We start from the raw sequence: 12,104 nt of genomic DNA, 5'->3' as shown, positions 1-12,104 counted from the left end.
GAGAGATTGAATTTGAGAGTTCATCGTAATATTTTGTTTTTCAGAAAACAGAAGCAGATGAAAGTCCTCCATCCAAGAAAAGCAGGAAACCAATTACTTGGCCTTAGATTTTAAGATTTAGGTTATCCAAATACATAGGTTTTGAAATGGCCTTCAAGCCTGTGAATTGAGACACAATAGATAGATAAATTGTTACACGGTCATTATGTGACCGCTCGAGGATTTTTGGTTAACTAGAGATAAGTGTAAATATGGCAAAAGGAGAATGCCCAAGTGACTATGGGAGTTGGTATCGCTATCAAATTCATTGTACATTAATCGAATAAAGCTTAATTTATAGTATGCATACAGGACTATTTGGCACAGTTATTTTTTTTTTTATAAAACTCCGGACTTTGACGTAATTTTGGTTTAAGTGAAATGAATGGTGTCCATTGGCATAGCTACAGGTTTTACCTTAGAATACTTGTTTTATATTTGTGGATAGTTACCCTGCCTAAAAAAAACCCTAGCTACGCCAAAGCTAGCGTTATTTGATAAGGATCAGATATAAACACAAAATAATCTTGCGTGCATACCAATGTTATTTATACCATTTTGCAAGGGGAAAGGGATTTGTGGTTAGCCCTGACTACTTAAGGACAGGAAAAAATCAAATGATACCGCGAGCTAACTACGAACAGCGCCATCTATTGACAACCGTGCGAACTACGTAGTGTCGTTGCTCGGTGATAGGTGTTGCTGATTGCAGCTCATTGTTACAATACTTTTTATTAAAATCGGATTTTATTCCGGAGGTTTTACAATTTCTTACTACTTTCGCAAATCATTACAAATGAATGAAGAAAGGAATTTACGGTGTGGTACCCTCAATGTACAATTAGATTTCGAGCGATACCACTTTTGGGCATTCTCCTTTAGGGACATTCTATGAAAAGTGGTTTATACTAGTAAAGTGATAATAATGTATCTTACCTTGTTATGCTTTTCATCCAAGTCTTCTGTTTTGTATCATCTAATCTAGAAATGATTTTACTAATATCTAATCTAGAAATGATTTTACTGATATTTATTATTTGCATCATTTTACACATTTAAGTTTAGTTAGTGTGGTATTTTATGAATTAAGCTTGTTTTGCAGATGGAATTATATCTAAAATATTCATGAAGTAATGTTAAGGAGCACCAAATTTTTCAATAGTTTCTAGTTTGTAACTGTATAAAATGTAAACTTAAGGTACAATCAGACTGATAATGTTGTTATTTTGTAGGTTGGTTGGTTGAATTTAAAAGAAAGATACCTACTAAATGAATGAGAGTCTGCTTCTGCCTTAAGAAAATTTACCATTTCACACTTGGTAGCTCAACTTACTAAAACACAAGCTACCTCTGAACCTAATTCTCAAGCTATAAAGTTTAAAATCCAATAAAATAATATGTTATTTTTGTAAGTTGATCTACCATTGACTGTACTATACACAAATGGATTGGTGGTCCAGTAGATTTTTGTTCATTTTTTGCAATAGTTTACTGTTTTAGAGCTTTTTGAACCTAAAAAATCCCTCTACCATAGTCACAAATACCATAATATAAACTGTATGCTAAATCCTGTACTGTATCTATCTATCCATGTGTCAGTGTTGAATGTTCGAAAAAGAAATCACAAATCAATCAAATGCCACCTGTCAAATAAAGGCAACATTTTTATAAAGTTGTTTTCATTGAAAAATAAAATAACCATGTACGATCCGAATTCAAGGGGCGTTAAATCTACCAAAAGCAGACTTACTACAATCAATCAGAATGAGGACAGCGAGAGTAGAAATCTATATTCGGGGAACTTATCCAAAGTGCACTCCCATTTCTTGGTGCCTTCGGAAAAGTTGGATAAGGTCACGAGGCGCGTCATAGCTCCATATGCTCAGATAGAGAGAAAGGGCTTGAAGGAGGAGGAAGCGAAAGAGGGCAGATATCTGGACATGAACAGATTCAACGTCTTCTTAGAGGACACGGTTGATCTGGATTCCCTTCTTTACGAAACTGCTATGGTTTTGAAGACTGTTACTAACAGCTCAGGTAGGTTACTTGGGACTTAGGTTCATGTGTCGATTGGGTGGGACTGTACTTGTTTCTTTCTTTCTTAGAGCATCAGCACATTCAGCACCCACAGTCCCACACCAATCCTTATCATAGTTTTCAAAGCGCCTATGAACCTCGTATGAACTCAACCCACCTAAGGCGAAAACACTATTATTTTCTTGCAGGCGTTTTCGTTTACATAGTGGACCCAGTCAAAAACGAAATCGTTCTGATGCCTCATAATACTAAAATGCCTGAACGTCACGAAGTGAACATACCAATTGGTTAGTAAAACATTTTATAAAGTGAGGAACATAAAGCCTCCTTCTGTTAAGTCTGATCTGTTAAGCAGACACCAAAAATATCTTGGGCAAGCTTCTTGCCGTGTTTTATTCAACTTCTATTCCTCTTATCATAAATTCGGTAGTCACGCTAGGTCTGCAAATATCAATGAATATCGGCTCAGTTTGAACGCGCCCTATGGTAGTAAATAGAGAAAATATCTAAAAGCATCTATCATTCCACGCTTTCGTCAGAGGAGGGCAAAGTGGCCGCAGCACACGTGGCCTTCACCAAAGAGTTCCTGCTCCTCCCAGACGTGCAGCGCGACAGACGGTTCGCCGAGGGCCTGAAGTGGGTGGACGCGAAGGTGGCGCTCTGCATGCCGGTCATCAAGCCAGACGGACACTGCTATGCTGTGCTGGAGCTGTATAGGACGTATTCTGATCCATACACTGATGTAAGACTAAAAACTAGAAAGATTTTGTAACCTTTTCCAGATTTTCCTGAACGAATTATTACAGCGTAATAAACAAACACACCTACTTACTATTCCTGCGTTAAAATTAGTAGGTATATTGACTGACATCACAGAATAAGTATGTTGACATAAAGGCCTCCCCCAAGAATTAACATAAAGACCGGACCTGCGCCATCCGCATCCAGGCATCTTCCTTACCTTGCGTGGAAATCCTTGGGGGAGGCCTTTGTCCAGCAGTGGACGTCATTCGGCTGAAACGAACGATACCGACTGAATTATTTCCAAACATGAGTAGTTAGTAAGTAAGTAGTCTGGGAAGTGCCGTATGCCCTTTTTTACCTTTTCTTCTCAATCGTTACATTCAGTCTTGACTTGAGACAGAGTAGTCATGGATGTTGCTCGCCATCTTTTGTGTCTCACTGTCCAAAATGTCGTAGGAACCTACCTATCTAGGGCCCAGGCCCTTACGCGACTATTCCCACCTCTCGTTCCCAACGCTTAAACTCCTGTGTAGCCAGGCCCTTAGCAAGAAAGATTCTAAATTGAGAATGTTACTAGGTTTGCAAAATCACTTGAAACCTATGTTACAGTTAAGCTTTTACATTTACAAATACATTAGTTTTTATTTCATTCAAAAATACCCAGTAATTATGATTTTATAGGCATTCAAAGTTCGCTTAAATATTGAGTCCCGCCGACGGTCACGTGACCCCGTGTGACGTACATTCACAGCGTCCGCTCACTAGAAAACGGATATAAACATACTTAAACAATTTTTTTTTTGTAAATACAAACTTATTATACATATTAACACACAGACCCATCACAGAAATTAAAATTGAATCAAACTCAAACTTGATGCGATTGTTTCGTTTTATTGCGAATTACCTTCCAGCTCCATCATTAGACCCCGATTACTATATAGAATTAAAATACTCGTCAATACAAAACGAACGAGCCCAAACTCGATGCATTTAAGTCGTTTTATTATAGAGTTCCTATGGCCACCTTCCAGCTCCATCATCAGATCAGCTCCATGTCATCATAATATTGCATGGTCATCCAAATCACATGTGTTTGCGAAATTTCAGCTTAATCGGTTGCCTGGAAGTGGGTCTTAATTCAGCTTGCAAGATTCCACCCATACAAATATGAGCCAGTCACTGTAATATGACGTCACGCGCATAAAATGGCAGGCCGGCCGCCGCCCGCACTTTTAAAATTCAATATCTTGGAAACTAATTGACGTATCGAAATAATTCTTTCACGTGTATTTTTTATTTTTAACAGAGAAAAAAAAACAAAATTAGTGAACATTCTTCATTACGATAAAGTAGTTCCCTTCTTCCAGGCTGTAGTATACACAGTGGTAAGCGTGGCGTGCTGGGCCGGCGCCGCTGTGCACCAGGCCCAGGCCCGCATCACGCTGCAGAAGACCGGCCATCTGAACAACGAACTGCGCTCGCTTCTGCAGAGCTACTTCTGCGATCTGGCCTCTATTGACACTATGCTCACTGATATGTTGGCAAGTTAACTTCTTTTCCTACTAATTTAAAAGTACAATAGAGCCATAATCCGTACACGAACTGCTGGGTACCCCACTTCCTTTCTTTGATAGCCCAACTGATGATGAAATCATAGCCCAACTTACACAAGAGACTAACGAGTCCGGGAATGAGGAGTCCTTTGTTGAAGATTCTTCACATAAATCAGCCAATCCTCGCGCAGCAGACGTTACGTTTTTGTCTCCAGTCGCTTTCGCTGAGTTTCGCTGGACATCATATTGCAACGACTCGATTTTCTGTGATAACGTTTACGCAGCCTCTCGTTAGAAAACCTTCCTAGCTATACTTACCTAGTTGCTTATTTGGTTCTTGCTTGCTTGTTCTTCTTGATGTCCTCTCTGTCATACCTCTGATAATTGGTATCTTACAGGCTGTGGTGAAATCTTTCATGGGTGCCATGAGGAGCAGCTTCTTCATCGTGGACAAGGAACACGTGGGGGAACACCTTCAAGCTGACATGTGGGACGATGGCTGGGCTGCTGAGAAGACCACTATGCCTAAGAAGAAGGTTAAAATTAAGTACGTTTCCGACACCCTTTGGTTTAATTTTAATAGGCCTTTAAATGTCTGACATACAGCTGCTGTGGTGACCTGAACCAAAACGACGCGACGTGAGTCTCTCAGCATGTAATTCCATTTAATTTGATTAACCCAGCTTCTTTTACCTTTTTTTAAGGGGGTCTGAAGTGTTAAAATGCAAAAGAACGTGTAACTGCCTTAGAACGTGGTCCATATTTTTGCTTCTCTTACTCAAATCGAGATGCTGCAATGTGTGACAGGCTAGATATTTACTCTACTCTACGTGGACTGTTTCTTCCTTCAGCTTAAGTCAAGAGCAGACCCCAGCAGGCTTGGTGGCGCGGACTGGCAAGGCGCTGAACGTGCGAGACGCGTACAAGGACCCCCGGTTCAGTAAGGAGATCGACCCCACCACAGGCACCGTTGTGCGATCGTGTCTGGTCTCGCCTATCATGGACAAACATGGGGTTATTGGTTGGTACACCATACATTCCAATTAGATTGTCATGTTGCTTTATGGATTTCTGAAGAACATAAGCAATAGGAATGCTTATGACCCAATGTGATTGCTACAGTCATGTGACATTCTTGTAGCGGAACAGCAAATGGGTAGGGCATTATACCTGCGTACATTAGAAACGGCTTCTGCTCAAAACTAGAACGTCAGATATAAGTGAAAACATTTTACAGTAGCTTCAGTAAGTATAGTACTGCTACTGATTCAACATAAGCAGCAGGTTATGATTTCTTTTTGTTGTTTGTGCTCACAGACTTCAAAAAGAAAGACTTTCTTCCTCCCAAAGATTCCAGGACATGAGGAAATCAAGGATAACTTACCCTCATGGCTCATTGTTTGAACAGGCGTGGTCCAACTCACGAACAAGACGAACACGCAGCCATTCAACGAGGAGGACGAAATGATATTCAACGTGTTCGTCAGCTACTGCTCCCTCATCGTGCACTTCTACAATATGCAGCAGAAGAAGATTTACCATGTATGTCCACAACAATTTCTCTTCAAATTTCTATCCTTAAAGTATTGGTTAAAATACATTGTAGATTTCTCTTTCCGAGATTTAACAGGCTATCTTCATTTAAGTAGTTATCTGAATGCGTTTCTGACCTTTTGGCTTTTCCATAGCATGACTGAGTTTGATCTTTAGCTGTTTATTATTGATCCAATTTACTAAGATTTAGAAAGATACCTACTCCATTCGAGATTAGTTTAGTGCACTTCAAATTTTTTGAAGTCTCTTATCAATAAAGTAATTATTTTCATGTCAATTTCAGTAACACTCGCAAATATCCACAAATGATCGAATAAGATACCTAATAAACTAACGTAACTAAATAAAGTAACAATATGTCATTTTATCCAGGACAACATGAATAAGGTCTACTACGAGCTGATGCGTCTCCACTTGAAGCCTTGTCGTCACGACTTCGAAGAGCTCATGGAAACCAACGGGATTGTCTTGCCGCCAAATAATTTTAAAACGTTAGCATATTGATTTTGATGAATTTATGAACACTTGCGAACCGAACATTTTGTGGCGACATCTATCGAACTGGATCTACCGTGAAGTTTCATCAGAGTAGAATAGGATCTTCCCCACTCTTCCCGTGGAGGTCGTAAGTTATAGTAAGAGTAGGCGCACACCGTTGATTTTTAGTTGCTCTAACTGAGGGAGAAATAAGCGAACATCAGACCTTCTTATCCCGTCTGGTCAGCGTGGAGAGCTGAGGCCAAAAACTTCATTTAGTTCTGTCTGAGTCATATTCCAGCAGTGGCCTGATGATGATGATGACTGCTGATGCGACAATTCTTTCGATCTTTTAAGTATCTGGCATTCTGCGTTCGTCTATTCCGGCATTCTCAATTTCTGTCTTTTTCGGTAATCTGTCTCAGTGACTTCTGAAAACATCTTGTTTCTGGTATTTGGCAGCTACGACTACCACATCAGCGAGGGCAGCAAGGAGGAGATGGCGGGGCTGGTGTGCTATATGTACATGGAGACCTTCGCCGACCGCAACTTCGAGAGGAACCAGCTGGCCGACTTCGCTTTGACTATACTAAGGTTCTCACTTCTTTGTGCAAGGAATAGTAATTCACTAACTTTGATCTGAAAATAGGTACTACATCTTTGCTCGGTAAATTCAGTTCAGAGCAAAATTAGTGAACTACTATTACTAAGGTCGTAGACTCTTTTGTTCATACCATAATAACTTTATTTCATAAAAATATTAAAATAATTCTCGTGTGGTTAGCACAGCAGCACCTTTTCGGTAACTGAAATGTAGTGTTTTTTTTTAATTTCAAGAAGTGGCTTCGATGTACTTCAATGAACAGTTATTTATTCAGTAATCACTGAATTTTTAGTCACTAATGATCTTGTTTCTTGTGACTGGCACTGCAAGTTTACCACAGGTTGTAAATTAAGAAATAGCGCTTATTACTTATCCTAAAATATTATCCTCTACCAGATGCTACCGCAACAACCCGTACCACAACGCGGAACACGCGTTCTGTTTCACGCACACCATGTATCTGATTCTCACCAGCAACGCGGGCTACTTCGACTTCGTTGAGGTAATGATTTTGAATAATTGGGACATTGTGCGTGATTTCTAGTTCTCTTCAAGTTCAATCAAAGATCATTACAAAATGCGAGCTGCCTGTGCGTGATTTGTGGTTCTCTTCATTGAAGTTCAACCAAAGATCACCCTAAAACGTGAGCTGCCTGTCCAGGCTGCGGCGCTGCAGGCAGTGATGCTGGAGATAGGAACATTTGGGAACGTTGATTTGTTTTTTGTCTGAATTCCATACCATAACCACGCTACGACGTAAAGGAATTACTCCAACTCAGAAAATTTTTTGGATCGTGGATTACAGGTATTACGAAACGATGTAGATGAGATAAGAATTTATGTCTTAATTCTATTGCTTGTGATCCTACTTCCCAAAAAAAAAAGACATTGAAAGTTTTCTCATTTTGGAACAAAGTAGGATCAGAATCGAGGCTGCTGCTGAGACCTTACAAAATTCAATCCTAACCCGCATATAAAATTCCCTTCTAACCAGGGATTTTATGGATATCCGCAAACGTAACCAAAACTTTCGGATATCCGATATAAAAAAATATCCGAAACCGTAACCGTAACCGATTCAAAAGTTTCGGATAGTTTCGGATGTAGGCAGTTTAAATTGTTTTTTGTATAGCATTATATGTAAAGGCATAACAGCCTGATTTACCTTTATAATGCCATCTAGTATCAATTTTTATTACTTTTTATTCGATGTAATGTGTTCGGCCATGAATGAACCGTGTTGGACAACCATTTCAAACTGCATTCTAAAGCACAGATATCCGTAACCGTAACCGAAACCGGTATAATATTATTCCTATATCCGTAACCGTATCCATAACCGAAGCTACATATCCATAACATCCCTACTTCTAACCCCCGCATAAAAGTCCATTCTAATCTAATCCCCTGCAGACGGTGGCGTTGATGCTGTCAGGCCTGTGTCACGACCTGGACCACCCTGGGTACAATAATAACTTCCTGGCACTGTGCAAGCACCCGCTTGCGCACATGTACAAATCCTCCATGCTGGAGTACCACCACTACTTCCTCGCTAAGAAGATCATTGAGGTAAGCAGCGAATTGTCTTCTTTCTGTAGTGTCTTTAAATACGAGTCGGATAGCTTTTTCAGCAATAGCCACGCAGATATAGACATAGTGTCCCTATTTACCCTAAAAATCTTTTTTCCGTTTTCAAGTAGACTTCAAGGAACTTGCTATCATCAGCAGAAGTTTCGCGCTATAATCTTTTATGGCAATACCTCTCACGTATCCTTGCACTCTTGTCTAGCCAAGACCTCGTTTGACTGGTCAAAAAAACTCAAAGCTAAGTTTGTCCCAGAGGAATATTTGTTGCTCACGCTAGCAAATAACGTCTTGCCGTGTGGTTCCGTCAGAGTAAAATATGATAACTCATATTCTTCCCGTCGAAAAAGGCAACTAAGGGACAAATATGCGACTATTTCCCAACCCACCCGTCTGGCCAGCGTGGGGAATGTAAGTCAGATCCTCTATTTGCCTCTAGAACATCGTGCTCCTGCAGTGGAGCCTAAATAACCCGGCTTTTACCCGTGGTCCCCCCAACATGTCCCCCTGGTGGGTCCACGGGTAATTTTTTTTACCCGTTGTCCCACCGTTCTGAACAGTGTTTGCCAGTGGGTCTACGGGTAATTTATTTTAACCATGGTTCCACCGCACAAAGTGGCAAACATTGCATGTCACCTAGGTACCTATCTATAATATTATAAAAAAATATATAATTAATTATAGAAAATAATTCTAGTTCATATTTATTTGAGAATAAAGGATACATCGAAATTAATGCAAGAACATTTTTTATAATATCTTCACATCACACATGTGGGTTTATTATTATTAGTTTATTATAGATACCTAGGTGACATGCAATGTTTGCGGTGGGACCATGGTTAAAATAAATTACCCGTAGACCCACTGGTAAACACTGTTCAGAACGGTGGGACAACGGGTAAAAAAAATTACCCGTGGACCCACCAGGGGGACATGTTGGGGGGACCACGGGTAAAAGCCGAAATAACCTGATCCTGATAATGGTTTCTTTTAACAAAAGTCATATCTATGTTTACTCCTCCCTCTAACCCCAGGACAAGAACATCCTAGCCAAGCTGCCAGCGATAGACCGCGAGCGTATCATGGAGGAGATCAAGTACGACATCCTGTGCACCGACCTGGCGGTCTACTTCCAGATTCGGGCACAGCTGACGCCGCTGGTCGCAGACCACTCTTTTGATTGGGGCGATAACTCGCATAGGAGGATGCTGAAGGTGATTCAGTTTGGAAAAAATTGGCGAGACTAACGCCCGTATTCACAAACGATGCTCGCTTAAGTGAAGCAGCAAATCGAACGCACAGCGTTGAATAGGGCTCTGTGATTGGTTCGTGTGTCACTCTGTGCGTCCATATATTATCGCTTTTTTACGATAAGATGCCTTTACAACCCAGGAAAAACGATAAGATCGTCTAAATTATTCCGCTCAACTTTTAAAGTTGTACTAAACGTAAAATCAAATTATAATTACGTATTGTGCCGCGTAAAGAGTACCTCGAAAAGATTTAATAAATTGGACTCAACCATTTTGTATCTACAGGGCATCCTCATGACCACCAGTGACTTATCAGGATGCTGCAAGCCGTTTGGGGTAGCGAAATCGATAGCCGAATCGGTTTACGAAGAGTTTTACAATCAGGTGAGTAAGTTTACATCAATTTTAATGTTAAACCTCCGTTACGAATAAAGAATCGTAAGTTCAATCAGCACGGGAGACTGCTAATCTATTGCGAGTGCTTTCGGACGTGGCGTGGTAACACTGGCAACTACCAATATTTTAGGGTCAATTCATCCAGTTTCATTAACAGTATATGCAGCATCATCCAATATACGCGGTTGGTTAAGATATTACAATAAAAACAACTCAAAAAGAAAATCAAAAGCGACTTACCTTTCACCCCCCAGGGCGACAAGGAGCGCGCTATGGGCTACACTCCGCTCAGCATGATGGACCGACGGCGCAGCGTGAACCAGCCGGCGGAACAGATCCAGTTTCTGTCGGTGGTGGTGCTGCCGTGCCTGCTGCTGCTGCAGAACATCTTCCCGAGCACCGGCCCGCTGACCGACAAGTGCAGGTTTGATTGATTGACCTTTGCTTGGTTTATCAATTGCCCTGTCTCTAGCGCCCGACTAAAAAAGCAAGACAAAAAAAATAAGCAACATAGCATAGCGCTAAAAAAACATTTAGAGTAGGCGCACACCGTTGATTTTTAGTTGGCCGATAGTTGTGGCCGATTTTAATTTGTATGAAGAATCGGCCAAATCGAATCGCCGTAGTGTGCGCACTCCCATACATGCCCATACTGATCAACTGCCCGACTAAACTATCGGCCAACGAAAAATCAACGGTGTGCGCCTACTCTTAGGCTCGGTGTCCAGCAAGGCGAAACGGAGAGGAGAAGTGAAAATATTGAAATCTGATTGGTTATTCAGAACACTTCTCCGCTTCTGCTCCGACTTGGTGGAAACCGGGCCTATGAGAGAGAAAAAGATGCAAAGAAAATCAATCACCATCAAATCAAATAACAGGACAAGATACAATCATCATAATTTTTTACAGTTAAAATAATTTGTTACTCACCCTTTTCCTCCGATGTTTCGCAGTCGAATGACGCGTGACGTTTTGAAACCCCACAAGAACATCTTTTAAAGATTTTTTTTTGTCTACCCGCAGTTCAATATTTATTTATTATTTTATTGCAGTAACCGGGTTTGTTATCGTGGGTAACTGAAGAAGTTACGAGTCAACGACATTCTTTTTATGAACTTCCAAACGCGATTCTCCCATAGATTTTTTATTAAAAAAATTAACCGAACTTTTTCTTTCGAAAGCTATACAAATCTTTTATAGTTATGTCTGTTTAATTTTCAAATACTTGGTGTTGCCTTGTCTACGAATTCAACACAGATTCTGACACTTCTATCCTATCCAATTTCCAGGAAGACGCAGGAAGCTTGGCGCGAAGAAATCGAGATCCGCGGCCAGAAGCTGTGGAGGCAGGACGACTCCGTGGCCGGCAACCGCAGCCGATTCTACATCAAGTCCAAATCCGAGGACCTTAGCTAAATGCTGGGATGTTTTAGTTGGGTAATAAACGTGTTTTTCGTTATGTTCCTGTTTTATTCAATTGTTTTTTTAACCTCCGGTTACTAGCTAGTTACTACCCATTCGCCCTAAGTGTGCCGGTCCGTGGAAAGCGCGTCCCCTCCCCCAACCGCGATTAAACGCAATTAACGTGTCTTATTTTACGCTGTATTTGCGTAAAATAAGACACGTTTTTTATCAATAATAATAAATACAAAATATTTTAAATATAGTTTGTTATAGTTATAGACTTCCCTTCGAGTGACGTCATATCGCCAGCGGCAAACTTAAAGCGAACGGATACTATTTCTTAAGATTAAAAATTGTAGAATAAAGGTAGGTTTCCATACGAAAAAAACCTTGCGCTTGCGCCGACAGTTATCCAATTAATGATATAAGACGTAAGAAGGAAAGGTTGTATTG

The 12,104-nt window shown here is 40.5% G+C and overlaps 1 protein-coding gene across 1 annotated transcript; it reads left to right on the top strand.

The window, feature by feature from the left end:
* Window positions 1–1,690: 1,690 nt before the first annotated feature.
* On the top strand, window positions 1,691–11,679 carry LOC135075825 (cAMP and cAMP-inhibited cGMP 3',5'-cyclic phosphodiesterase 10A-like). Its single transcript, XM_063970284.1, has 15 exons — window positions 1,691–2,076; window positions 2,265–2,363; window positions 2,616–2,818; window positions 4,191–4,364; window positions 4,775–4,923; window positions 5,228–5,397; window positions 5,785–5,918; window positions 6,303–6,421; window positions 6,870–7,001; window positions 7,408–7,513; window positions 8,425–8,580; window positions 9,633–9,812; window positions 10,137–10,235; window positions 10,502–10,671; window positions 11,537–11,679. Exons 1-15 carry the CDS (start codon window positions 1,740–1,742, stop codon window positions 11,661–11,663), a joined length of 2,355 nt encoding a protein of 784 aa, XP_063826354.1. The 5' UTR covers window positions 1,691–1,739; the 3' UTR covers window positions 11,664–11,679.
* The last annotated feature ends 425 nt before the right edge of the window (window positions 11,680–12,104 follow it).

Source organism: Ostrinia nubilalis, chromosome 11, assembly GCF_963855985.1.
Source record: "Ostrinia nubilalis chromosome 11, ilOstNubi1.1, whole genome shotgun sequence".
NCBI lineage: Eukaryota > Metazoa > Arthropoda > Insecta > Lepidoptera > Crambidae > Ostrinia > Ostrinia nubilalis.
Note: the sequence above shows the minus strand (reverse complement) of the source record. Positions and strands in the feature narration are given on the sequence as shown.